The sequence below is a fragment of the Castanea sativa genome, chromosome 8, assembly GCF_040712315.1.
Source record: "Castanea sativa cultivar Marrone di Chiusa Pesio chromosome 8, ASM4071231v1".
NCBI classification, from domain to species: domain Eukaryota; kingdom Viridiplantae; phylum Streptophyta; class Magnoliopsida; order Fagales; family Fagaceae; genus Castanea; species Castanea sativa.
This window is the reverse complement of record NC_134020.1, coordinates 18,983,127-19,010,683: the sequence shown is the minus strand read 5'-3', so window position 1 is coordinate 19,010,683 and position 27,557 is coordinate 18,983,127. Positions and strand designations below refer to the sequence as shown.

The 27,557-nt window shown below is 37.5% G+C and overlaps 2 protein-coding genes across 2 annotated transcripts; one reads left to right on the top strand and one right to left on the bottom strand.

The window, feature by feature from the left end:
• Nucleotides 1-1,023: 1,023 nt before the first annotated feature.
• On the bottom strand, nucleotides 1,024-4,493 carry LOC142605520 (farnesol kinase, chloroplastic). The gene is made up of 6 exons (XM_075776916.1): nucleotides 3,804-4,493; nucleotides 2,757-2,824; nucleotides 2,538-2,669; nucleotides 1,783-1,898; nucleotides 1,487-1,601; nucleotides 1,024-1,408 (listed from the first exon to the last, which is right to left on the bottom strand). The coding sequence occupies exons 1-6, from the start codon at nucleotides 4,233-4,235 to the stop codon at nucleotides 1,231-1,233; spliced, it is 1,041 nt and encodes a 346-aa protein (XP_075633031.1). The 5' UTR covers nucleotides 4,236-4,493; the 3' UTR covers nucleotides 1,024-1,230.
• A 17,357-nt stretch (nucleotides 4,494-21,850) lies between these two features.
• Nucleotides 21,851-22,941, top strand: LOC142606973 (2-hydroxyisoflavanone dehydratase-like). Its single transcript, XM_075778360.1, has one exon. It carries the CDS (start codon nucleotides 21,961-21,963, stop codon nucleotides 22,867-22,869), a length of 909 nt encoding a protein of 302 aa, XP_075634475.1. The 5' UTR covers nucleotides 21,851-21,960; the 3' UTR covers nucleotides 22,870-22,941.
• The last annotated feature ends 4,616 nt before the right edge of the window (nucleotides 22,942-27,557 follow it).

Below are 27,557 nucleotides of genomic sequence, written 5' to 3'. Positions count from 1 at the left end.
TTTTTTAGCACATCACTTTATAATATACCATATATCACATGTTCTATTTTAACATTCAACACATTAAAATTATATATAAAAAATACATTATACTAACTTTTAATCTAATATTCATTCCTTACCTACACAAAAAACCGATTGGTGTCCTGGTTTGATGATAAAGATCAAAGTTATTAGAAGCGGACGCCATAATTTGAAACTACAATCCCTCTTCTCAAACACCACAGTCCACCACCACCAACCACCAACCAAAATCAACCAACCACTACCTTAAAACACCAAACTTACAGAACTACAATCAACCCCCCAAAGTTTCCTTTTTTTTTAAAAAAAAAAACCTATGAAACCCAAATTAAAATCCCACTTCTCAAACCAAATCCAATCACCAAAATTACCCATAAACAGCCAAACAAAGACAGGGATTCTCAGCCATTGGTGAAAGAAAAAGAAAAAAAAGAAAAGAAAGTAGAGGTAGAGGCAGGCAACTTGGTGAGAGGCAGAGGTGGGCAAAGTTTGGTGCTTGGCGAGATTGTTTGTGGGTGGAGATCATTGTGGGTCGAGATCGGCAGCTTGAGAGAGAGAGAGAGAGAGGGAGTTGAGAGAAAGAGAGAGGCAGACAGGAGAGAGATAGATATATGAGAGAAGAGAGAAAAAGTAGAATAAAATAATGAGAGGAGAGTGAAATAGAATATAATCTTTTTATAGCATTTATGTCTATACTGTTCCAAATTTGGAACAAACTATTCATTCATGCTAAACTTTTTAGCATTTAGAACATTTGATGTGAAAGGGTTTTTGATATTTGATGTTTGACATTTGGCACACTTGATGTTGCTCTAACGTTATACAATTAGCAGTGAGAAGTGATAACCAAATATTTCTGGATTGTATCCAGAAATATATATCCAAATTGCAAGAAGAAATTACCATCTCACTTATAGAGGTCTGGCTATCTTCTGCAATTGTTTTGATGGGAAGCAAAAATGATCAAGTTTAAGCATTTTATCAAAACTAAAATAGCAGTTGAGTAAAAGGACAAATGAATATATAAATAACATTAATCAAATGACAGGGTACATCTAAATATCTAATCAAACTGTCAAGAAAATTAGTATACAACAGATACATGTTCATCAAAAAGTATAAAACAAATACATTATCTACCCCTATATTAGATTCCTAACGATTCCCCCCTCTTTTATGAGTTTTGCATTGCCCCCACTCGTAAAATCAGAAAACAAGAATGCCCACCAATATGGAAGTCAAGGGAACCGTGAGGTTGTCATCAAGCTCACTGCTTATGGGGAGTGATTCCACCAATGCTGAGGCAAGAGACACAACCAAAAAACCCAAAACCATTTCCCATCTTTCCTGAAGAAATCCAAATGAAGAGAAATAGTACATATACCTGTCACAGTATCATTTATCATCAGAAAACTCCATAGATTATGTCGGATCAGAAAATAACTAGGGAGAAAAACTGTACCCTATAGATGCTAAAAAGCCGGCAGATGCCATTGCAATACTACCAATGAGAGACTTGTTTCTGTTGTAAGGAATTTTATGACTACCGAACCTCCTTCCAATTATGTCGGCAAAACCTGAAACCAGGTAAGTATAAGAGCCGGTTACTTCCAGAACCATAAAAGAGTCTAGAGTGTAGCGCTGAGCAGGATTGCTATTGCTGACTATTGTTCAAGAGATAAAGTCTAATTATACCATGGCTAAATTCTACCAAAATCAAGCCAACAGACAAAGTAATTCACTTGATCAAAAAATTACCATCCCCAGCACAGAGGTTACAAATTGCTGCAATCCCAATAGGGGAAGTTCTCCAATAGATGATGCAAGCCAAAGTGATCGTTGTAGCATAGTAGAGTGGTCCTCTAAGGAGTTCCCTGATGCATAAGTAAGCTAAGGGCAATTTGAGTCATGTCAATATATGAAGACTAATCAATGGAAAATGTGTGTGTGTGTATATGTATACACTTGAAAATACTTGGTTATGATTATAGCGAGTATCATACCTCAAACATGAAAACATCATAAAATTTTCCTATATATATAAAGAATTATTTATTCATTTTGCTGAGTTTCTGCTTCACATGGCTCAAATGTAGAAAATTTGGCCCCTACCTAAGAGAAAATTTAGGATCACCATAAAATATAATTTTGATGTGCCAGGTTGTGGGTAGTGGAGAAAAAGTGGTGGGTCTATGTAAAAATGATAGGCAACCAATCACAATCTACCATATAAGATAGTTTTGGAAAAGAGTATGGTAAAGGTTGTGGTCTTAGAATAATTCTGGCAACCTAGCATGTAGAAGCGTAAACATATCCTTATTTTGGACTACCCGAGGATATAATACCAAAAGGTCAGAAAAATTACTCATTTTCCATCTGGGTCAACCAGCTTTGTCATTTTATAACAAAAGAGGTCTCCCTAGGTCGGGTCAAGTCCAGGGAAAGAAAAGCAGACACATGACTCATTTTTTCATAAAGTCATTCTGAACCAATAATTCACCCAGAGTTGTCACCTGTGGTCTCCATTTCTGCTCATCGACTTCACTATAGCCTCATCTTTCATTATTCCAAGTCCCAAGAGAAGCATCCGAATGATATTGAGACCTGGAACAAGACCTGCTAAAATGGAACCCCGATCCCCAGAACTGTAATAAGAAGTAATAACTATTCAACAGGCAGATATGTAGTAAAATTATGAAAAACTTCTTGAATGATAGTAATAATAATAGTACCTGAACATTGGCCAGCAAAGCATGAAAACTAGTCCAACGCTTATATGCACAAGCTTCCTATTCAATTTCTAAATAGGAAAATACACAAATAAATAACTAAAGGAAAATCAAAGAATAGGAAGAGAAAGATAAAGACAAGAAGACTACAGATGAACAAGATAGAAAGGCTTAGGCGTAAAGGCTTTGGGACAGCATTTTGTGAGGGTCAGATTGTCTCTAAAAGAATCTTTCCTTTAACTTTGCAAGTAAATTTAAATGACATTTTGGCAACAAGGGTTAAATCACTAGAGAAACAAAGCTAGTCAGATAACTCAGAACTATCTATTATTGCAAGGATTTATTTAACTTGACTGATAAAATCTCTTATTCGAGCTTAAGAGAATTTCAAATCCTGCCTAACCCCCCCCCAAAAAAAAAAAAAATAAAATAAAAAAACCCTCATTGATAACTTACCCTCCTGGCAAACAGCAATTATCATGGAATGGAGGAAAGAAATCTACCTACTACATAATATCTAAAGTATAGTACCATCTTTTTTTTTTTTTTTGCTGAGAAAAGTATAGTACCATCTCAAACTTAAAAATTATAACATTCACATAAAACAGGTAAAATTAAAAGAATTCCTACATGGGAATCTAAATGCTAAAAGTACGAGTGCTTAAAAAAAGAAGAAGCAAAGTGTTCAAAGAAAAGACAAGTACGCTCTCCGGTTCACAATATATTGATCTTATAACTCAAAAGAAAATTGAATCTATTCTTCTAATATATCTAAGAACAAACTACTTTGAAGTTTGAACCTAACAGTTATATTTATACCATACCCAAGTAAATTACCTTCCATTTAAACCATTTTTTGAATCATCAATTATTGTTTCTATTTTTGTGAACTTCTCTTTCCACATATCCAGCTCTAAATTCTAATCGAAACCCAAAATTTTACCCGAAACGGTAAAAAGGAGAATACCCAAATAGACAGTTTAACAGTTTAACCACTTAGCACCAAGAAAAAACAAAGAAAGAAAAAGAAAGTGCGGATTCGATTTTTACCTTGTCAAAGATGCCACGATTGGCGATTTCGCCCCAGAATCGTAGCAAAGAGAGGGCGATGCAACCGGTCAAGCTGGCGGCACAGATATCGGAGACAACCGGGTTTTCCAGTCTCATAGTGGCAGCCAGTGGCTTCATATCGCGATTAAGTATTCGCCCAGAACTGATAGCTCCCAGTCTCAAACCAAAACCAAAACCACAAACAGAGCTAATACTATTAATATTAATAGTATGATGTGGGTTGTTGGGTGAGGGTGAGAATGAGAGTGTGGCACCTGAGACTGAGAGTAACGAGGGAGTGTTGGAATTTCGCCTCAATCCCAATCCCAATCCCAATCCCAATCCCAATTGAGATTTGATTTTGGGGACAAGTAAGTCAAACGTTGAGGAGCAGCTTAGTGGGGAGAAGATATAGACAGTTGTTGCTGCCATTTTTATTTATTTATTTATTATTAAATTAAAAGACTCCGTTTGGAACGGTCGAAAGAGGGGAGAAAGGAACTGGGGTGGAAAATCAATTTCCACTTTTTAGTTCACAGGATACAAAGTAAAGCGCGAATAATTGGAGAGAAAAGAAAATTACTCCTGGGTCCACATTTCATTGTCTGCCCAGATTGAGCGGACGATGAAGGAAACCAAATGTTGAGTCCAGCAAGTTCATATTTATTTGAGAAATTATAAGCTCGTTTCATATATCCCTAAAACTAGGGTGGCAAAATTTGACACGAACCGTGAACTCGACACGACACGATACGAAATTAGCAGGTTATGGGTTGAGGTTTAACAGGTTCGTGTCATATTTGGGTTGACACGGCTAACCGGTTTAATAAACGGGTTGGGTTAGTGTTGAACACATAGAACCTGTTTGACCTGTCTGACCTGTTTAATTAAATGACATTTTACCAATATACCCTTCAAACTCTAAGTATATAAACTTATTAGTTGTTGTGATTTATTTTCTTTGACATATTGTGATTGATTATTTGTGATATTGAGATATGCTTTAGTTTTGAATGATTATTTTTTATGCAGTTACTCGTTAGTTTTGAATTTTATATTAAAAATATTTATTTGTTTGTTTTTTCATTAATTTTTATTTTTCATTTTAATAAAATCTAATAAACAAGTCGACACGACTAACCCGTTTAATAAATGGGTCGTGTTAGGGTTGAGGAATTTTGACCCGTTTAATAAATATGTCGGGTTAGTGTTGACCTATTCAGTAGAATACTCATGACTTGACACGACATGAATCCGACATGCGAACACGAATTGCCACTCCTACCTAAAACACTGTCACCCGTTTAAAATTGTTAGGTCAGAAAATACTTTTAAACAACTAACTCAGTAATTTTAAATAAGGGAAAATTTTTTAGTAGAATGATGGACAACTGGTTTACCACGAAAAATATATAATTTCTCTATTTAAGGGCCTTTTTCTGTAGACATATAAAATTAGTACTTTAAAAACTTTGTTTTTTTTTTCACCTCCACATTTTTTTCTTAAGTTAGTTGTAATACATCTTCTTCGTTTGTGAAAAAATATAAAAAATAAAACTATTTTTTTTTTACACAAACGTATCATTTTTTTTTATTACGAAACTGTTTTTTTTTTTTTTCTCACCTTCACATTTCTCTCCTACATTAGTAGTCAAGTATTAATACAAGTTTTCTTCAAACAAAAAATAAAATAAAATTGTCATGAGTAAAACATGTAAACTCACAAAATAAAAAATAAAAATCGTGAAAATAATGGGAGTTTAATTATCAAATAACACTGCATAAAGTAGTATTTTAATAATAATTTTTGGAAAAAATAGTATTTTATTACTAATAACTATTAAATGGATAAATTTTGGCTCTAGCCCGTTGCTTAAAAAAAAAAAAAAACTTAGTTGCAACCAGAAGTTATAACTTTTATTAAAAAAATTAACATGGATAAATGTTTTGAAAATCAAACAGTTAGATTACATTTTTTTTTAATGTTTTTAACACACATATCAAATTTGTATCAATTGAATATAATTTAGTATTAGATCCCCAAGCTTATTTTTCATTTATAAATTTAAACTACAAAAACTTGAATTTAATGTATTTGATTGATTACATAGCTATTAATATTTGATCTTCTGAAAATTTGCAACCATGGAGGATATAAGAAGAAAATGTGATCCAATGGTAGATTTATCAAAATTTACATCCAATAAAAAGATATTAAATGGAGTTGTAACCTTAGACTACAATCAAATTTCTAGCCAAATTTGTACATATTAAACTTGGCATTGTAGAAAAAATATTATGGAGCATAATTTATTTGTAAAATCGTATTTTGAAAATGTGATTTGACTTGAAATTCTACTAATGTGGCAAGAGTTGATGAGGCAAGTGTCAACCTAAAAATTGTATTTCCAAACATGATCTTAGTGTAAATTTTGAAATTTTGCAATTTCTGCAAGACAAATTGTCAAATGTTTTATAAACATGATTAATAAGTGTAAAATGTTTTGGAAACACAATGAATAAGTGCAAGACAAATTGTCAAATTTTTTGGAAACAAGATTTTCCAAAACTTTGACTTCAGTGTAAAATGTTTTGGAAACACGATTAATAAGTGGACAATTGCATGGTCAGCTTCTGCCACATCAACAAAATTTAAAGTGAAATTGTGTTTTAAAAACATGATTTAAAGATGAGATTATTCTCTAAAATAATTTTCCAAAAAAACTATTTTAATAAGAAATTATACAATAATATATATATATATATATATATATATATTTATATTCCAAAAAAAAAACCAAAGTATAGAGTCCATACATATAAACCCCTGGGTGGTAGGGCAGTCCATAGGTCGGGTCGGATCGGGTTTGGGCTTAACCTACATCCGACCTGACCTTGTCGGGTGGAACAGCCATCAACTTGCCACCAACTAAGAGACTAGTCAAATCTCATAGATCAGACCTCCAACAAGTGGCGGGCAGGTCGGTTGGAGTTAGATTTCTGAGAAAATAGTGAGAAAATGGTGAGTGTGGACATAACAGATGTGAGTCTTCACCTAATTTTTGCAATGGTCTAGGAACTACATATATAGCGTCCTCTTGAGGAAGGGCCTTTTTGATCTTACTATTAGAGATATGAGTTCAGAGTTAAGGTACGATCTTGAGAAGATGTTAAGCACCTAAAACTGCCTAACCCTAGGGTTGGTTTCCTCTCATTGTATCTTATGTCTTAATCCTATTAAAGGTACACTCAATATTACATTCAAACCAAAAGATTTGACCAAAAGATTTTTCTTTTCATGTTCAAGAGTGTCTTTCTTTTTCAAACCTAGGTCAACATTCATAGCATCTTTTGCTACAACTTGCATAGTTTGTTATAAGCCTATTGAAAGTCAACATTTTCAGAGAGTTCTCCATCAGAAGGGTTCTCCTCAACAATTTATGATTCACAAACTACAGAAGTTGTAGTGAATGCCATGAAATTTCCTTCTTGATCACATTCAAACTCGTGGCTAGATTCTTCATCATCAATAAGATTAACAGCTATAGCTTTACCCTTTGATTTTAAGTATGTGGGACATTTAAACCTTGAATGTCCATACCCTTAACTCATAAGACTTTCAAGAACTTCTGAAACATATTTGAGGTTTTCCTTTTATACTAGGTGGTGTTGGATTAAAACCCTAAACATTTTCGCAAGCTTTAGGCTGGATTAAAATTTTGCAAAACATGATCTTCGATCGGTCAAACCTTTCTTTTGATCAGTCAAGCCTTGTGGATTCTAACTTCTTCTTTCTACAGCTTGAATGTTCTTGAATCTTTACTTGAATCATCATGAGCAATGCCTAACATTTAAACTAGACATGTTTTTGTTTTTGGTTTGCCAACTTACATAAAATTAGAACCTAAACATTTATTCCTAAATATTTAGAACCTAACAAATAAAAAGAAGGGTCTTTTTAATGGGTGGTTTTAGGACATTTATTTGAAATGGGGTATTTTTGACAAAAAATTAACACGCCAAGAAAGCAGACGATGCCTATGGGTCTGTCAGCTACACAGAAACGGACAGAGGTCCTAGAACAACGACAATGAGTGTGACGATGCCACCATGAAGCCCAACGAACAAACCTCTCCCATGAGCCGATGGGAGGACCTCAGGCGACGGAAGACCATGGACTAACGGGGTGGAAAGTAGACAGGTCCTATGTGGCCTAGCATGATCCTCACAAATACCCATACATGGAAACATCTTGCGTATCACGTACAAAACCCCCTACTCACCAATATCTCCCTCATGTGGAAAAACACCCTAAAATCTCAAAAACCTTAAATATCAGATCTTCCTTACAAGGAAAAATCCCTACTCTGAAGGGACCTCGATTCGCTACTTACCACTATGTAAGTACTAGACCTTCTCTTTTCTTAGGTATGCAGAAAATCCTTACCTCTCTCACTATAGAGTTCTTAGAGATTTCTCATTCACTAACTTGATATTTGGGGGGTCTTTAGCTGGTACCACGCCAGTGCTTTATGTTTGATCCTTGTGTTCTTGTTCTATAGGTGTTTATTAGCGCGATTTGGGGCCCACAGCTCACTGACGATTTTCGTGCATCATCAGTTGACACCATCTGTGGGGAACGAGTGATTAGCCATATCACCATCTCTAAGACAAAGAGTTGCATGGTCTAAACACGTTCAATGGCTACCATCAACTAGGAAATAGGGAATCCCTTTAGCGCCTTAGAAAGATAGGTGCAAACTCTACTTATAGCAGTAGAGTGACTCACCTAGCGAAACTAGGAGTTGGAGTAACAGCTGAAACAAAGGAACGAGCGGCATCTAAAGGACCAACACGACAAGCGGGATAACAAAGAGCAGAATGGGAGCCACCTACCAACGGGAGACCGATAAGAGAGGGAAGACCAGGAAGAAAGCAACGTACCCAGTAGATGGGATGGGCCAGAGGACACTAGTCACCCCTCCGAGATGGGAATCAGTACAATGTGTATGGCCCAAGACATGTAGATGATGAGGGAGAAGATAAATGTGATTATGAATGCCATGAGGGGACGGGTATCCACTAACTTGTACAAGTTGGTTTAACGGACGGACTCCCTATTCACTGCCCAGGTGACATCCTTCCCCTTCCTTGCGAAGTTTCAGATGCCACAGGTGGAAACGTATGATGAAACATGGGACTCGCTCGACCATCTAGAGTCGTTCAAAACCCTCATGCACCTGTAAGGAGTTCCAAATGAAATTATGTGTAGGGCCTTCCCTACTACACTCAACAGACATGCGAGGGTATGGTTCAATAAGCTTACCCCAAACACTTCCTCCAGCTTTAAAGAATTGAGTGGACATTTTGTCACCCACTTTATTGGGGGGTAGAGATATAGAAGATCTTTAGAAACTATATTGAACATCAAGCAGCGGGAAAATGAGAGCATAAGGTCGTACATGACCCATTTCAACAAAGAGCCCTTTTAATTAAAGAAGTTAATGACAAAGTCCTTGTCACTGTGTTCACCAATAGGTTTTAGCCTAGAGAGTTCCTTTTCTCTATCTACAAAAATGACCTAAAGACGATAGGCGAGAAACTGTACAAGGCCACGAACTACAGGAATGCTAAAGACACAATGATCACACGAGGGGACAGACCAAAGAAGAGAGAAAGGAAGGACGACCCTCGTCTGGACAAAGGAAGGAAGTCGGCCTGAACGAGCGACTGAAGGGACGACAAGAGACTAAGGCCCCAACTAGGGAGAACGATGAACTTTACACCTTTGAATACCCCGTTGGATCAAGTCCTCATTTAGATAAGGGACGATGTAGCGTTGACTTGGCCAGATAAGCTGAAGGGCGATCCAAACAAAAGGCCCAAGAACAAGTATTGCCGCTTCCACCAAGACCACGGGTATGACACTTCTGAGTGCTACGACCTTAAGCAGCAGATCAAAGCTTTTGTTAAGCAGGGAAAGTTACAGTGGTTCATTAGGGGCAGAGAAAACCTGCCAAGGGACCCCGAACCTAACCGACGAGCTAAAGAATGACCTAGAGCCCTGCTAGGAGAAATACAGGTGATCGTAGGGGGGAACACAATGGCCAGATCCTCTAAGAAGGCAAAAAAGACGTACTTACCAATGGTGCAGAGCGTCCAAATTTCCGAACGGCTGCCTAAAGCAACCAGGGTTGACAGCATTGCCAAGACGCTAGATGATTAGACCACCCTCATGATGACGCCCTAGTTATTAACCTATCAATTGTAGACTTTAATACTCGACGGGTGCTTTGATAACCAATGGAAGACTTGGAAGAGATCTCCTTAGATGATAATGTCCCGGGCTAAACCACACGTATCGGCACACAGGCTGACCCCTCAGTTTGCAAAGAACTTGCCCTCTTCTTAAAGAAAAATTGGGACGTCTTTGACTAGAGCCATAATAACATGCCAAGAATCAACTTGGACGTCATGGTCCACAAACTCAACGTATGCCCGTCCTTCCTTCCCGTCTGACTGAAAAAGAAAGTCTTCGCCTAAGAAAGAGACAAAGACATAGCTAAGGAAGTCCGCAAATTGCTAGAGTCGAATTTCATCAAGGAGGTTTACTATACTAAATGGTTGGCCAACATGGTCATGGTAAAAAAAGCAAATGGCAAGTGGAGAATATGTGTAGATTTCACTGACCTAAACAAAGCATACTCCAAAGATAGCTACCCATTCCCACGCATTGACCTTCTCGTGGAGTCTACTTCCGTCACTAGTTGTTAAGTTTCATGGAAGCCTTCTCTGGATACAACCAGATCAGATTGGATGAAGTAGACTAGGAGAAGACCTCATTTTTCATAAGCCAGGTTCTCTCCTGTTGTAAAGTTATGCCATTCGGATTGAAGAACATAGGGACAACATACCAAATGCTTGTAAACAAAATGTTCACTCAGTAGATTAGGTGAAATGTCAAAGTATACATGGAAAACATGCTCGTAAAGAGCGTAAGAGAGATTACCACCTAGACGACCTTCAAGAAACATTTGAAATCCATCGTCTCTACAACATGAAGCTTAACCCTAGCAAATGTGTGTTCGGTGTAGCGTCAAGAAAATTCCTAGGCTTCATGGTGTTACAGCACGGTGTGGAAGCCAATCTCGACAAGGTTCTGGCCATATTGGAGATGAAGCCTCCAAAAAACAACAAGGAGGTGTAGAGCCTGAATAGTAGGGTAGCGACCCTCAATAGGTTCGTCTCCCGGGCAACAGATAAGTGTCTGCCCTTCTTCAAGACACTAAAGAAGGCTTTTGAATGAACTGACGAATGCCAGAAGGCTTTTGAAGAATTGAAGGCGTACTTTGCATCCCTACCATTGCTCAGTCTCTCCAAACCTAGTGAAGAACTCTTCCTCTACTTGGCTGTGTCACCAACTACCGTCAGCTACGCTTTTATTCGGGAAGAAGACCGTATATAGTTACCCGTCTATTACATCAGTCAAGCGCTCTGTAGAGTTGAAGGGAGATATCCCCCAATGGAGAAACTGGCCTTCATGTTGATCATAGCTGTGTGAAAGCTCTGGCCATACTTCCAAGTGCACACCATAGTGTTCCAGACTGACAAAATGTTGCGGAACGCAATGAACAACTTGGAGGCAGCAAGGCGACTTGTCTTATGGGTGATAGAACTCGGTGAGTTCGACGTCCAATATCGACCTAAAATCACAATCAAGGCATAGGCCTTAGCTGATTTTATTTCCAAGTTCACAGTGAAAGAGGACAAAGAGGAAAAACTAGAGGCGTGGATTATATGGACAGATGGTTCGTCCAACCAATGGGCCGTAGAAGCTGGGGTCTACTATGGTCGCTAGAAGGAGATGCAATAGAGTGCACAGTCCACCTCTAATTCCCAACAACCAACAATGAGACAGAGTACAAAGCGGTCCTTTCGGGCCTCGACATGGCTTAAGCAGCAGGGGCCATGTTAGTTGTCATGCACTGTGACTCACAAGTTGTTGTTGGGCACATCAACGGTGACTACAAGGCTAAAGGAGAACGGATGAGGGAATATCTGACCATGGTCAAAGAAAAGGTAGGCGAGGGGCTCTTGGCTAAGTTTGTAAAAATCTTAAGAGAAGAGAATGAGCAGGCAAACTATTTGGCCAAAGCTGCATCTATAGAGTGTGCGGTTGCCTCTAGTCAAGTACTATCCTTTGTCCAATATTCTCCTGCCATTAACGAAGTAGAGGTGTACGTGATCTCCATGGGAATTGACTGGTCAATGCCAATCATATCCTCTCTTAAGAATGGGACGCTCCTAGAATACCGCAATGCTGCTTGAAGGTTGAGGATCTAGTTGTCACGTTTCAAACTAATTGAATATGTCCTTTACAAGAGGGGTTTCTCTCATCCATATCTGAGGTGCCTAGTGTCACGCATTAAACTCGATACCTAGATTTGTGATCATGACTGGCATGCTAATATCAAGCTTAAACCTAATATTAACAAGAACCAACTAAATGTTTTACAAAAGATTCCCTCTTTCTTTTCATTCTTGTTTCTTTACTTCTTGATATAACTTTTCACTTGTATTCAAAGAATAACATAATCCACCAGTCATTCAATATCCACACTTCCACGTAATACATCTCTTAATGCTTTAAGGTACACAACTTTCATTAGATCCTAAAATACACAATACTGCAAAGCTAAACATCAATTTGACCATAATGTTTTCAATCTTTCAATTACTAACACAAAACCACAATTTCAGCTTCTAACAATCAGATTAGAGAACATAGAGGAAACTAAAGAAAACAATCACATCATCAAATACCCGAAATAAGATGAGGTTTTATTTACTTACCCACAAACTTTGAAGCTGAAACCTTAGGGCTAATCTTTTAATTTCTTCTTTAGAGAGAGATATATAGTTTCAGTGAGAGAGGGAGAGAGGTGCTGCCAATTCAAGAGCAAAGAATGAAGAAAGAAGAATAGAGAAACGGAAGACTAACTTCAGTGCATCAACAAAGAAGACAAGAGAAATTGACTTAGGTGGGGCATGTGTTTGCTAAGGGAAGAGTGAGCTGATGACTCACCTTTGCACTTTTTAAAATTTACTTTCCACCCCCCTTATAAGCTTATATTCTATGGATGCCCAAACTATAAAATAACTTTGCATATAAACCCTTACCGTAAACACTAATTAAACACCAACAACTATATATCTAATAACTTAATCACTTAATATAGTCTTGTACATACTTAGTATATATATATAACACAATTAGCTATTCAATTATTTATAACTTTTACAATTCTTATTCAATGGCATTATAAAATAATATGTTTATTAAATACTCTTCTATTAATTTTAGAAAGTAAGTGACTCAAATAGTAATTAACCACTTGAACACATGTTAACTGTACAGTTGGGTCGGGGTGTTACACCTAGCCCCTGAGGAAGTAGACTATGTCATGAAAGAGGTCCAGGAAGGAGTATGTGGGAACCATTTAGGGGCACGCTCATTGGTCCACAAGCTGATACGAGTAGGATACTATTGGCCCACCATGCAAAAGGACACCCTTTCCTACATAAAAGCCTATGACAAGTGCCAACGCTTTAGCAACATCATACGACAGCCGACGAAGGAGCTTACACCAATGAGCACCCCTTAGCCATTCGCCTAGTGTGGGTTGGACATAGTAGGACCCTTCCCCATAGCGATGCGACAGCTCAAGTTCCTTATTGTAGGAATCGACTACTTCACCAAATGGGTCGAGGTAGAACCATTGGCCACTATCACGGAGAAGAATGTCCTAAACTTCGTCTGGAAAAATATTATTTGCCATTTCGAGATCCCCAGGGTCATCATCTCTGACCTTGAAAAATGAAAATCAATTCAAAAATGACGTATTTAGAGGTTTTTCCAACAATTGGGGATGAAGAACCATTACTCCTCTCCCACCCATGCTCAGGCCAACAGACAACTTGAGGTTACTAATCGATCCTTGCTCAAGATGATCAAGACTCGGCTCGAGGTGGTAAAGGGTATATGGCCAAAAGAACTACTGAAGTCCTATGGGTGTATCGGACGACGACACGCACACTTATAGGGGAGACAACTTTCCGCCTCGCATTCGGAAGTGAAGCCATCATCCTAGTGGAAGTCAAATTGACCAGCTACCAGGTAACCCACCATTACGAAGAAAGGAACGATGAGGAGATGCACCGACAACTGGACCTTTTGGACTAAGTTAGAGTGATGGCAGAATAGTTGGTAGCTCGTTATCAGGTACTGATGGCAAAACATTACAAAACCAAGGTTAGGCCTCATCATTTTCACGTTGGGGACCTGGTCTTAAGGAAAGTGATAGCGACTACTAGAGATCCTGAACAAGGTAAATTGGGCCCCAATTGGAAAGGACCTTACAAGATTGTTGACTACCATAGAAAGGGGCCTACTACCTTGAGACCCTCGACTGGCAAAAACTCCATCACCCATGGAACATTGAGCACTTGAGGATATGCTACCAGTAGTGGATGAGTGCAACCTATTTTATCGCTTTCTTTTGTTATTTATGTTAAAGTTAGATATTAAAAGACGTTGAAACAATAAGAGTATTAGTCATTTTAATCTTTTCTATTATTATTAATAAGACTTGTAAGGATTATCAAAAAACATTTTTTTGTACCCGTCAGTGAATTTTACTAAGTCCTATCTACGGGGTGGACAGATGACCAAGGATATTGACAGGTACCTAGTTAGGAAATTTTACTAAATCCAACCCATGGGGTGGACAAACGACTAAGGATACCAACGAGGACCTAGTCACGAAATTTTACTAAATCCTACCCACAGGGTGGACAAACAACTAAGGAAACCGATGGGTACCTGGTCACAAAAGTTTACTAAATGCTATCTACGGGGTGAACAGACGACCAAAGACATTGACAGGTACCTGGCCAAAAATTCCTATCTATTACAATGATGAATGGACAACCAAGGATACCATTAGGGTGCTTGGTTAAATCTTTACCAAGTTGTACCCAACAGAAGGACGGATAACCCGGAACACCGATGGGTGGCCACCAAAATTTACAAATAGGTAATAAATATGCATACAAATAGGTAATAAACATGAAAGTCTTTACAATGAGCTGAGGGCACGTCAAGAGTAATAACATACAAAACGTAGATAAATGATGACAATATTAAAATAAGATAAATATACCCAACATGCTTAAATGTTTATACATAAATGCCCAAAATAGGGCCTACCATTGTCTCAAAATGAAATTTAAAAAAAAACATTAAAAATTACAAGTAAAAAAAATTAAAAACTAAGGAGCTTTGGAAGGGGACTGGTCCTTGGTAGACATGCCTTCAAGGGCAGACGGATCCATGGGAGACACGGGAATGTTAGGAGTTATTTGTTCCTTAGGGACATGTTGATCAACGGTCCCAGGCTCGAGTTCCCTCATCTCATCCTTGACCGTACAGATAGAGTCATCAGCTTCGTCACTAATAGCGTTAGGACCGCTAGGTGTTAATGGGACGGTGTTGTCTATGGAGATTTGAGACAAGTCCAGATCCGGGTAGACGACTGCAACTTGTTTCAAACAATCGTCAAACCTGTCGTCATATTAGATGTTGCACTCGTTGAAGAATGGTTGTAAGGTCCTAAACGCTGCCACAGCGTCAGCTTTAGCCTTGTCCAGTTGATCGTGGAAAGCAGCTAGTTTCGTCAATAGGTTGGTGGTTGTCTTCTCCAACTCCTCCCGACGGTGAGTTTCCTTCTCCAACTGGGAAAGCTTTGCTGTCAGGTTGGTGTTTAGAGTGCAAACAACCTCCTTGTATTGGTCCCTCTCTTTGTTCTCTATCTCTTGACGCTTCTAGAATCGACAGATCACCCCCTTGTTGGCTACACATCTGTCCAGGAGGACACTTATCCACACCATCGCCTAAAAGAAAAAATAGCAATTAGAGCAAGTATACATAAATGACGGTTAAACCAAACACTAAAGTTGATGGAAGAATACCCTTAACAGGTCGTAAAGACCAGAAGCCCTCAGGTCCTCAGAGGAGTGCTCGCCATAGGGGTCTAGGTTTGTTTCCTTGATAATCGAATTGACCATCTCGATGGCGTAATCCTTGTGGGTGACCAACCTCTGGACAGAGCTAGGAACGACGGGACCCTTCCTCGTCATCAAGCCCTTTCCAGCTCCATGACGAGGGGGAGGAGGGGGCAGAGGGGACTTTTGCTGCTGATCCCCAACAGATAGGCCCGTTCCCTTCTTGGATAAACGGTCGTTCTTGGCATTTTTCTTCCTCTTGGGGGCAACTTTAGGGCCCACCTTGGAGGCTGATGCTAATGTTCCTCCTTGCTGCTTGTGCATGGCAGTAGACTTCTTCACCATTGCTCGCTGCCTACCTGTGTCCATTTCTGCAAAAGGACAATGGATAGAGTTAGAGAAAGAACAAATAAACTAAAAGGAGTATACTAACATGAAATCTTACGATGGTGGGAGAAAGCGTGTAATTGTCGGGCTACGAGTGTTGTTTTGGGCCACCATAGAAAGCATGGAGAGTATTGAGGGTGACCAAATCCTTCCATTTCCTCTACTCAAAGGGTATAATCCAAACTCGTCTGAGGAAACTCTCCTGCTTATCATTGATCTGCAAACGAGTTTAAGTTAAAAACAAGAAAGAAACATGTTAGATGCATAACTAAAATCGACGAAACAAAAGTAAAATGGACACTGACGACCCAGCTAACTCCCTTACAATGCCCTAGGTGTTGTCAAAACCATTGGGCATAATATCCCAGTCCTTAGATCTACATATCCAATCTATCCCTTGAAAAAAGAAATATCTATTCTTCTAGTTCCTATTATGCCTAACTACAACCTAAACGGTGTTTTCCTTGCTAACGAATAGTAGATGTTATTCGACGAGGATATCTGTTGGGGCTTGTAGCAATAGAAGAACTCGTCGAGGATGAGACGAAAATTACCACCACTTAATTGGCCCTATATCACCTCAGCGCTAATAAATATTCTCCATGCATTGGGAGCAATCTAGTGGACGGACAGACCTAGGTAATTGACAAGCTAACGATGCAGCTCCGTCAGCGGAAGTCTCAGCCCTGCAGTGAACACGGCATCATATATGCCAACGTCTGCTGTCCTCCCAGAGTAACACCTCTTGAACTTCCTTGGCAGACGAAGGGGAATGTTCTCGGGGATTTGGTAATGATCACAGAAGGTGTTGAAGACCTTATCGTACATGGTCGGGTAAAAATTGTTAACCGTCCATATCAAAGGAAGGATGAAGGGCCGGGCACTATCGTCTACTTGGCCTACTGCCTCTTCACCCTCAGCCCGACCCTCCTCATCAACTTCCTCCTTTTCGTCTTCCTCTTCCTTGTCAACCCCCCTCGTCACCCTCTTCCTCTTCCTCTCCTTCCTTATCTTCCTCATCCTTTTCTTCTTCCCCCTCAACAAGGGAGTAAGCACACAGTTCCCTTTCAGGGGACTAGGTTACATCCTCTTTGGGCTTGCGCCCTGGCGAATAGACCTCGTCATAGCCTGCACCCTCATGGACTAACGACGGCTGTTCACTCATTGCTTCTCTATCACCTGACATTTATTCACCTACAAGTGACAGAGGTATTCTAAGAGCCTATTCGACGGGTCTCTAAACAAATGATGACTGGCTAATAAAAATAAAAAGATGATAAAGGAAAGAAGCTTACAAGAAAAGTGGATGGTGGCTCGAAGCAACAGATTCCTCAAAAATGACGAGGTGTCATAACGATGGGTTGCTTGTGGGTGGCGGCGCAGTGCAATAACTCTAATCTCAAAAGCTCCCAAAAGATAAAAGTAAAGTAAAGAAAATAATAAGAGGAGGAGGAACTATTTATAGAGCGAAGCGGCACCGTATATGAAGCGATACTTTTAATTAGAAACGAGGCCAACCAACAGGTGCCAGATGTTGCCTAGCATTTAAACCTAGGGATGCCTATTCCATTTAATGACACTCCTTTAAAAAAAAGCATCTAATTAATAATCATAAATACCCTTATTACTCCATGGCTTGTCAGCTAAAGTCGATGAAACCATGGAGTAGGGGGCAGCTGATAGGGGGAATTTTTGACAAAAAATTAACACGCCAAGAAAGCAGACAATACCTATAGGTCCATCAGCTACACAGAAACGAATGGAGGTCCCAAAACGGTGACAATGAATGCGACAATGCCACCATGAAACCCAACAGACACACCTTTCCCATGAACTGATGAGAGGATCTCAAGCGACGGAAGACCATAGACTGACGGGGTGGAAAGCCGATGGGTCCTATGTGGCCTAGCTTGATCCTCACAAATACTCATTCATGGAAACATCTTGCGTATCACGTACAAAACCCCCTTACTCACCCATATGGAAAAACACCCTAAAATCTCGAAAACCCTAAATATCAGATCTTTCCTACAAGGAAAAATCCCTACTCTGAAGGGACCTTAATTTGCTACTCACCACTATATAAGCACCAAACCCCCTCTTTTTAAAATTATGCAGAAAATCCCTAGATCTCTCATTATAGAGTTCTTAGAGATTTTTCATTCACTAACTTGATTTTTGAAAGGTTTTTGGTCGGTACTACGCTGATGCCTTCTATTTGATCCTTTTGTCCTTGTTCTGCAGGTGTCTATTAGTGCGATTTGGGGCCTACAACTCACTGACAATTTTTGTGCACCATCATTATTAATGAACAATTTTAGAAAATTTTTAATTTTACTTTTATGGGGAATGTAAAAAATTGTAAAAAAAGTTAGTTATTTTTTCTTTTTCTATAATTTTTTTTTTTAAAAAATAGTTACTAAATCAATGACCTTAGGGCATTAGCTAGTTAACTTTTCCCTAAAAAGAATATAAATTCAAGGAAATATTCTTTCAAGTTATAAAATAATTTGTCTACTTTGATGGGTAACCCCATCCATCAAGGGAGGGCAACAATTTTTATTTTTATTTTTATATATATATAGTACAACTTTTACGTGAGGAATTAATTGAAATAGCTAGCATTTGATTAAAATTTATGTTTCACCACTAATATTATTCTAAAATTAAATGTAAACTGACTGAAGAAAAAATAAATAAATTGAGTGACATGATTATTCTTCTTTTTTTTTTTTTCATAACCATGTGTATAAGAAATCCCAACTTGAGATGTATAATGCGGAGGGGATTGCAATAGATGGACTCAGTGCCCATAAGGCAACATCGACACCTTAATCATAACGAACCTTGGTATAATCATGATGCCTTTTCTTGCGCACTTGAGACCGTGGGTGTGGAGAGAGATTGGAAGATCTTGGCACTGGTAAGAACTAAGAACCCTAGCAGAGACTTGGAATGCTAACCTAGTCATGGACAAGGAGTCAAGGACAAGAGAGCTTGGTTAAATTGTTGCAGGGTACCTATGAGTGACTAACATTAGGATAGTGGATCGGAGGGATTTTTTAAACAAAAGATGTGTGTTAAGATAATCATTGACGAATGTATGCCTTGATAGGCGCCCTATGTACCGAATGAACCAATGAACCATGATAAATTAATTTTTGACCACGTGATACTTGGTTCTTTAAATCAAGTTACATTTGTCAAAAGATCCTTTATTAAGAAGAAGACCTGTGTCTCCCTCAACTTTTGCTTATAAAATAATCTTTAATCGCAAAAGAGAGGAGTTTTATAAGAGAAAAGAAAATGACACGGAAGGAGATTACAAATTACCTAAATCCAATAGAATAGGCAAAGTTAATGAGAGGTACCTAAGATACAAATTCTAGATTTGGATGAGGCATTCCCATTCAAACGGATTCCCATGATGCAAATATTATGTATATTATATTATAAAAAATTTAAATAAATAACGAAACTAGCATTAATTTTTTTTAATTTTTTTTTGATAATTGAGTTTTAATGGGAGTAGTATTTTAATTTCTTTAAATATTTTGCAATAGAATTCTACTTAAAATATACTAATTAAGTTTATAAGTTAATTACCACCGTTCTTCCTTAGTGTGGTGGTCATTCTATAGGTATAAATGTTTGTGGAGTGTGGAAGGCAAGGGTCAGAGTTGGTCTCTAAGAGGGAGCTTCATACACATATATACTTAGATTGGGTTAGAGTAAAAATTCTATCTTGTATAAAAAAAAAGTTTATAAGTTAATTAATGTACTTATAATTTGTCACGTGATAAAATTATGTTATACAACTTTTAATATTTACATCGATCACATTGCGTAAACATAACATATACGATCCAAATTTTTTGTATATATTTTAAAATAATATATATATTAAATTATAAAACTTCTTTCTAAATTTTTAAAAATTCTTGGTAGTAGAAGTTCAATTTGAGTAGTTTTATTTGTTTATTGTTTTTTAATTTTAAATTGTACCAATAACTATATATGTTAATTATTTTATTGTACTTATAGTGTAGATTTTATAAAAAGAAAAAGAGAAAAAGAAAAGAAAAAGAAAAAGTAGGAGACTTCCACTTGGTCCAACAATAGTGTGTAGGGAACTATTTTTTTTTAATAGAGTTTCAACCTATGTTGTTTATTTCTGATAATTGTATGATTGTACTATTTATTATTATACTAAAACACCAATCACTTTTTGGTGTAAAAAACAATTTTTATTATATATTATATTACTCACTTAAAAAGATATATAAATGAAATTAAGAAAACCATCTAAAAACAAGGTTCAATTAATGGAAGTCCATTTCTAAATGAGTATTGTTAGAGTCACAAACTAATTTATAAATTTTTTACAAATTGATGAAGTTATTTTAAGTTTAAAAATTCATTTTAATTTTTAATTATACAAAAAACTTAAAAGACCCAATTTCTGGTGACTACTCATCTTCTTCCTAATATCACTGTTGGCCATCTTGCATCTTAGAAGTCAAAAATAAATAAAGGGATAATTACACTTTACCCACTTGTGGTTTGCCTCTAATTCAATTTGCCTACCCGTGGTTTCATTTTTGACACTTCACCCACCTGAGGTTACTTCCGTTTATGCTCATTTTTGACACTTTTCGAAGATGTTTCATTAAGTCAGTGATCTTGTAGGTTGATTTGGGTTTTTATTTTTTGGGTATATGCTTCATGTTCAAGACAAATATGACTATTTACCCTTAATTTTAATAGAGATGGGTTACGGAGCATAAACGGAAGTAACTTCAAGTGGGTAAAATGTCAAAAATGAAACCACAAGTAGACAAATTGAATTAAAGACAAACCACATGTGAGTTAAATGTAATTATCCCGTAAATATATAAATAAAAAATAAAAATGCCAAACAAAAGCTTAGATCGACCTTAAGGAAAATTTATCAGGAAAATTACACAACCTCCCAGGGTCGAAACCCGTGAACTCTCGCGAGCTTGCTCTAGTCTCTCCGGCCACTGTGTTCAGTGCTTTAGCCTACGCCTGTGCTCAGTTTGATGTTCGCTTCTACTTCCTAAACCCTTTAATAGCACTTTCCCCAAACTCACAACAACGAAGTATTTTACAAAAACGTTTTCATATGTTTATTCATCGTTTTGGGTATTGGCCATCATTTGTAAATAATTAATGGATGTTCTCTTAGTTTGCCGACGGTGAATTTTGAGAGGAGATGAACAGTCACCGGAAATTGGATCTATTAAGTTTTGGTGTAATATTACAAATTATAATGAATTTTTAAACTTAAAATCTGATCATTTAGTCCAGCTCTTTTTTTTAGCTGACATGTACCCTGTAAATTAACTTGTGGTTCTAGCATTACCTTATTCACTCACAATTAGTCCACGTTTGATTCTCTCAAAAAAAGAAAAAAAAAAAGTCCAGCTTTTGCTGTCTCATTTGACAATCAGGTAGGATGAAATATAGAGTGACTTTACCAAATGGTCTTTCAATGTGGAGGCAAGAAGACCTTCAGGTGGCGAAGACAATTTTAGTTAAAATTAGGAATATTACCTTATCCTACAAAATAGAACATTATAACTTATAACCACCCATTGCAGCATCCGTATATTAAAACAACGCTGCAACTTTTACTCGGTCAATAATACACCTTCATTGATTCTCAATCTCTCCACTTTCTTCAATGGCCACCAGAGATGCCGAGATCATCCACGACTTCCGTTTTTTCCGTGTATACAAAGACGGCAGCGTGGTCCTCTCCAATCCCACCACTGATAAAAAAGTCCCACCGTCAGATGACCCGAATTCTAGAGTCCGATCCAAAGACATAGTCACCTCATCTGAACCAGCTGTATCAGCTCGCGTCTTCGTCCCCGGATCCGCCAATGTGACACAGAAACTCCCTCTCCTTTTGTATGTACATGGTGGTGGTTTCTGCATGCAATCAGCTTTCACTCCCAGGTACCATAATTATGTTCAAACCCTTGTTGCTGAAGCTAATATAATTGCTGTCTCTGTTGAGTACGGGTTGTTCCCAGACAGACCTATACCTGCATGTTACGAGGACTCTTGGGCTGCACTTAAGTATGTGGTATCACATGTTAATGGAGATGGACCTGAACCATGGTTCAATGATCATGTAGATTTTGGTCGTGTTTTTATCGGTGGAGATAGTGCTGGAGGGAACATAGCTCATAATTTGGCGGTTCGGGTTGGGACAGATGGGTTGCCTGAAGTGAAATTGGTCGGGGTGATTATGGTGCACCCGTTTTTTGGTGGTACGGAAGATGATCAAATGTGGTTATGTATGTGTCCGGAGAATGGTGGATTGGATGATCCTAGAATGAGACCGGGTAAAGAGCATCTAGCTAGGCTAGGGTGTGAGAGGGTATTGATGTTTGTGGCTGAAAAAGACCATCTTTTTGTTGTGGGTAAGCGTTACTATGAGGAATTGAAGAAGAGTGGTTGGGGAGGAAAGGCAGAGATTGTTGAGAATTTAGGGGAGGAGCATTGTTTCCATTTGCGTGACCTCAAATATGAGAAGGCTGTGGATTTGATTAAAAAATATGTTTCTTTCTTGAAACTAGAGTAATGGTTGTATTTTTGACTTTGTGTGATGAATTAAAAGAATATCAATTCAGGGAAATATTCTTGCTTTATAAAATATTCTGTCTGCTTTCGTTTGTTTTACTTTTACATGGCAATTGGAGTGGTAATTCCATCCTTCATAATTGTAAATTTAATCATGGAATGGCTAATTGAATTCCCAGCCATGTAACAACACAGTTGGGAGAGTGCACTCAATAATGGGTTGGGTTTTGTAGTTTCAAATCTGCACATGGCTGCTCATTTCCTTGTCAATGGTTTTTCTTTCATTTCAGTTGAGCACTCAATAACGGGTTGAGAAGAGTGCTCAACTGTGCGATGATTTTGATCCTATCTGGATTAAAATGACTCATCTACTCCTTAAGTAATATGTTTATTTTTTTTATAGTCAATATGAGAACAGGTTCCTGCATCTTGTATGAACATTGTCACATAAATCTTAGCCAAGCCAGTAATGTAAGATTGTCACCAAGTGAGACAATAAAAAGTGGTTGGATCAATGTGTGAATTGCTAAGGTGTGGGATATATTACGGGATGTGGTCTGGCCTGTGTTGGTCTTTGGCCCCTCAGCCATGGGTTTATGGGTAGCCAAACCCATCATGAGTAGAAAAAATAAAGAAATTGAGTAACATGAAAATAAAAAAACATTTTTCGTAACCATGCATATGTTTTAAGAAATCCCAAATTGAGATATACAATCCGGCGGGGATTGCAATAGATGGACCTAGCACCCGTGCATAAGGCAATCTCGACGCCTTAATCATGGCGAACCTTGGTATAATCATGATGCCCTTTTCTTGTCAATATTCCTCATAATTGCTCTTGGATTGGACTAATCTATTGAAGCTTAGAACTAAAGCCAAGCAGCTTGTATGGCATGAAGTAGGTGATGGAAAAAGTATATTCCTATGGTTGGACAATTGGCATCCAGATGGGGTGTAGCTCCAAGCTTATGGGCCAAGAGTTATCTATGATGCAACTAGTTCTTTTGAGGCAAGGTTCTGCTGTGTACTTTGTTAAGTTGTTATTTTTCTTGTTTTTGATCGTTGGCTTTATTCCATGTTAAATTACTAGTAATTTCTTTAAGCATATACTTATATTTAGGTGGGGTTTAACTTTAAGATAGTAAAGTTTTGCTCAAGACAGCACGTCTAGAGATTAGCTGGTGGTTGGATCAATCCACCAGATGACATGTGCAAGCGATTAGCTGGTGATTGGATCAAGTTGCCAGATGACATGTGAGCAGCACATGGGAGATTCGAAATTATTTTATGCCAGGGTGGCTGGTTCCTAGACTGTTAGCAGGTCAACTTGCCAATGAGTCGCTAGTTACTCTAACAACTCATTTTGTTTGTGACTTTTCCTTTCCTTCACCTATACTATATATACCCACATTATCTATGAAATTGTAAGAAGAGTTTTTGAGCGAAAACCCTAAAAATACCATTTGAGAGTTAGTGATTGTTATCCATTAATCCACTACACAATTCTCTTAGTTTTCTCTAATCTCTTTCCTCTCCAATTTCCATACCCTTGAGAGGAACTTAGTCGAAACACAATCCACACACATTCTTAGTGTAGAGTGTTGATTTGGAACAATTGGGAAGCATTGGGTCTATACCAATCTTTGGGTCTATACCAATCTTTGTGGTGCAATTGAGCATAATTGAGGGATTCGAAAAACTAGTGAAGACAAAACTCCATGAAATCAGTTGGTAGCAAGAGCTTGGAGGGTTTGACTACTTTGGGTAGCTTATGCTTGGAGAGTCTTTGTTTTTCATGTACTCTAACTAATTTACTAGTGGATCATTTTAGCTTATTGGGCCATGAAGAGGTTTTTCCTCTGGGTTTTTCTATTTTCCTCTTCGATAACACTCCAGTGTTATCTTGTGTTTGCATTCTCTTCTCCCTTACCACTCTTGTTTAAATTGCTTGTCACTTATGTATGTCCATGATTTAGTTGTTGGTTTTGATTGATTAATTAATAATCACGTAAATTGATCAAGATGTAATTGAAAGTTGGGAGTCTTAATTAGCTCTAGTAATTAGACTACTGCTATTTCATACTTAAAAGATAAGGAATGGCATTGGAGGTCTAGGTTTGAAGATTTGGTCAAGATTCAACGTAAATTGCAATTGATTGACCTTAAAGAGTGTATGCGCAAGTTAGATTTGAGCTTATATAAGGAAATAAAATAAGTTATCTAACAATACATCAACATGTAAAAGCTTGAAAAGATGCCAGCTTTGACATGACACTTGAAAAAGAAGAAGAAAATGATAGCAGAGCATGAAAAAGGACGCAAGATGTACGTGAAAAACCCTAAAAAATGATGAAAAACCACAGTTTGAGCAAGAATGAAATGTTCTTGCTCTGTTTAGATTGTATTATGTGTGAAATGAGGCCAATCTTGTACAATAAGGTTGTTCTTTCTTCCTACCAACTTTCTACTCTCTTCTACAAGTATCTACTTGGGTTCTTGCCTAAAACTATAGCTACATATTCCTCTTATAATTTGAGGAATATGATTGAGTACAAAAATAGGTGTCAAATCATCATTTCTCTATTTTGGACATTTTCATAGCTATGATGTTATCTGTTAACTAGAGGATAGGAATTGCGCTAACGTGGCACTGGGACTCGTGGGTAGGTGACTTTGCCACTGCTTGGGAAACAAGTTCTGGACATTGAGAGGGATATTAGGAGTACTGTGATTGATACACGTGTTTTTGAGGTGGTCCAACATGCATTCAACCAATAAGGGGTGTCCTCATAGCTTCTGACCTTAGAAAGTCATTATCTCCCTTTTTGTGAGTGCTTAAGTACCATGTCAAGTGCAAATCTTACTTCCTTCCCAAGACAGTCATGCCTTTAGCACAAACCAAGAACAAGATCCCATAGCCAATGCCTCCTCTTCCTTTGTTCACAGTCGTTCCATGTGTGAGGTCCAGATTCAACCACATATGCATTCTCCCATGCCTTAGTGGTGTTATACTGTTATGTACAAAGAGAATGATAAAGTAATTTGGACAACATCTCCTTCGGGGGAATTTAGCATTGCTGCCACTAGGAATCATCTTCGTAGCAAGAAGAGTGAGGCCCCTAGGTGGAAGCTGATTTGGTTCTCTGTTGCAATACCAAAGCACAACTTCGTAGGGTGGTTAGCAATGAAGGACAGACTCTCAACTAAAGCAAGATTGATACAATTGGGTTTCACTATAGGGATACTCTATACTCCTATTATAAAATGATGATTGAAACTAGGAACCACTTATTCTTTGAGTGCCCTTTAAATTTAGCAAAAGAATTTGGCAAGGCATAATGGAGCTTAGTTTAATTCATAGTATACCGTATAAATGGGAGGAGGGGGTCAGCTGAGGAATAAATCGCCCACTCGGCAGTAACTTCAAAGTTTCTTTGTGTTAAGAACATTATCATTTGATCTCTAAAAAATATTCTATCTTACCACCTCAAAAGCTATTTTATTTATTATACCATATCATTTTACAATATACTTAACATCCTAATTTTTATTTTATTATATAACACATTAAAATAATATAACCCAATACTTAAATAAAACTCAATATCCAGTTAGTTAGTTAGTTATTTTTTTTTTTTGAGAATGAAAAAAAAATCCAAATAAAAACTCAAAACCCAATAAAATATATATATTTTTTTAAATATCATCTTACTACAACACCATCATAAAAGTAGGATGGTACTGTAGCTCAATTGTAAAACTGTTTAGAATTGAAAGTATGGGTAATGCAAGATTTATGGAATTTGACGCTATATTTTAGTATATTTGGAGTTTTAGCATGCTAGATACTGATGCTCTTAGTGGGCCACTGTTTATCATCTTTGGATTTAGAGAAACAATAGAATTCATGGTGGAAGCATCAAAACCAAAGAGAAGCTGATCAAAAGTATAAAAAGTGCTGTCAATTAAGGAAGGAATAATGGAAGAACCCTTTTTTATTATTATTAATTTTTAACTCCTAACAGCAGCATTCTTGCCTACAATTTGGGGTTTTATTGTGTGTAATCATTTTTACGCATTTGCTACAATTTGGTGTAGCAAAGTTTTTGAGCCTTATAGGAATTTTAGCTATGAGCGTATATTGTAGGTTGTGGGTTGTGCTAAAGCTTATGCTCTGCTTTGTGTGTTGTTTGTTTTGGGCAAAGTTTTTGAGTTTCCTTGTGGACCTCTTTTCCTGGTTTCCGTTGTTTTGTGGTAAAAAAATGTTCTCAATTAACAAAAAAAAAAAAGAAAGAAAAAAAGAATCCTAGCAGAGTCTTGGAATGCTAGCCAAATCATGGACAAGGATAAGAGACCCAAGTTAAATCGGTGTGGTGTTCACACTTCACTGTACATGTGAGTGAAAAAAATAAGGATGGCGGATTGAAGGGATTTTTGAAACAAAAGATTATTGTTAAGGTCTCTCTCAAAAAAAAGAAAAAAAAGATTATTGCTAAGGTAATCACTAATGAATGTATGCCTTGATAGGGGCCTTTGTACCGAATGAGCCAATGAAAGGACAATAAATTAATTTCTAACCACGTGCATGATCTCTGGCTCTTTTGATCAAATGGAATTTGTCAAAGATCCTTAGGAAGAAGACTTATATCTCCCTCAACTTTTACCTATAAAATAATCTTTAATTACAAA

What these genes read in the sequence shown, in the direction of transcription:
- LOC142605520 (XM_075776916.1), bottom strand. Translation starts at nt 4,235, where the DNA reads ATGGCAGCAACAACTGTCTATATCTTCTCCCCACTAAGCTGCTCCTCA. An exon ending in AGCAGAAATGGAGACCACAG is followed by an intron (nt 1,899 to 2,537) that starts GTGACAACTCTG and finishes CTTATGCATCAG; the next exon opens with GGAACTCCTTAGAGGACCAC. An exon ending in GGCTTTTTAGCATCTATAGG is followed by an intron (nt 1,409 to 1,486) that starts GTACAGTTTTTC and finishes ATACTGTGACAG; the next exon opens with GTATATGTACTATTTCTCTT.
- LOC142606973 (XM_075778360.1), top strand. Translation starts at nt 21,961, where the DNA reads ATGGCCACCAGAGATGCCGAGATCATCCACGACTTCCGTTTTTTCCGT.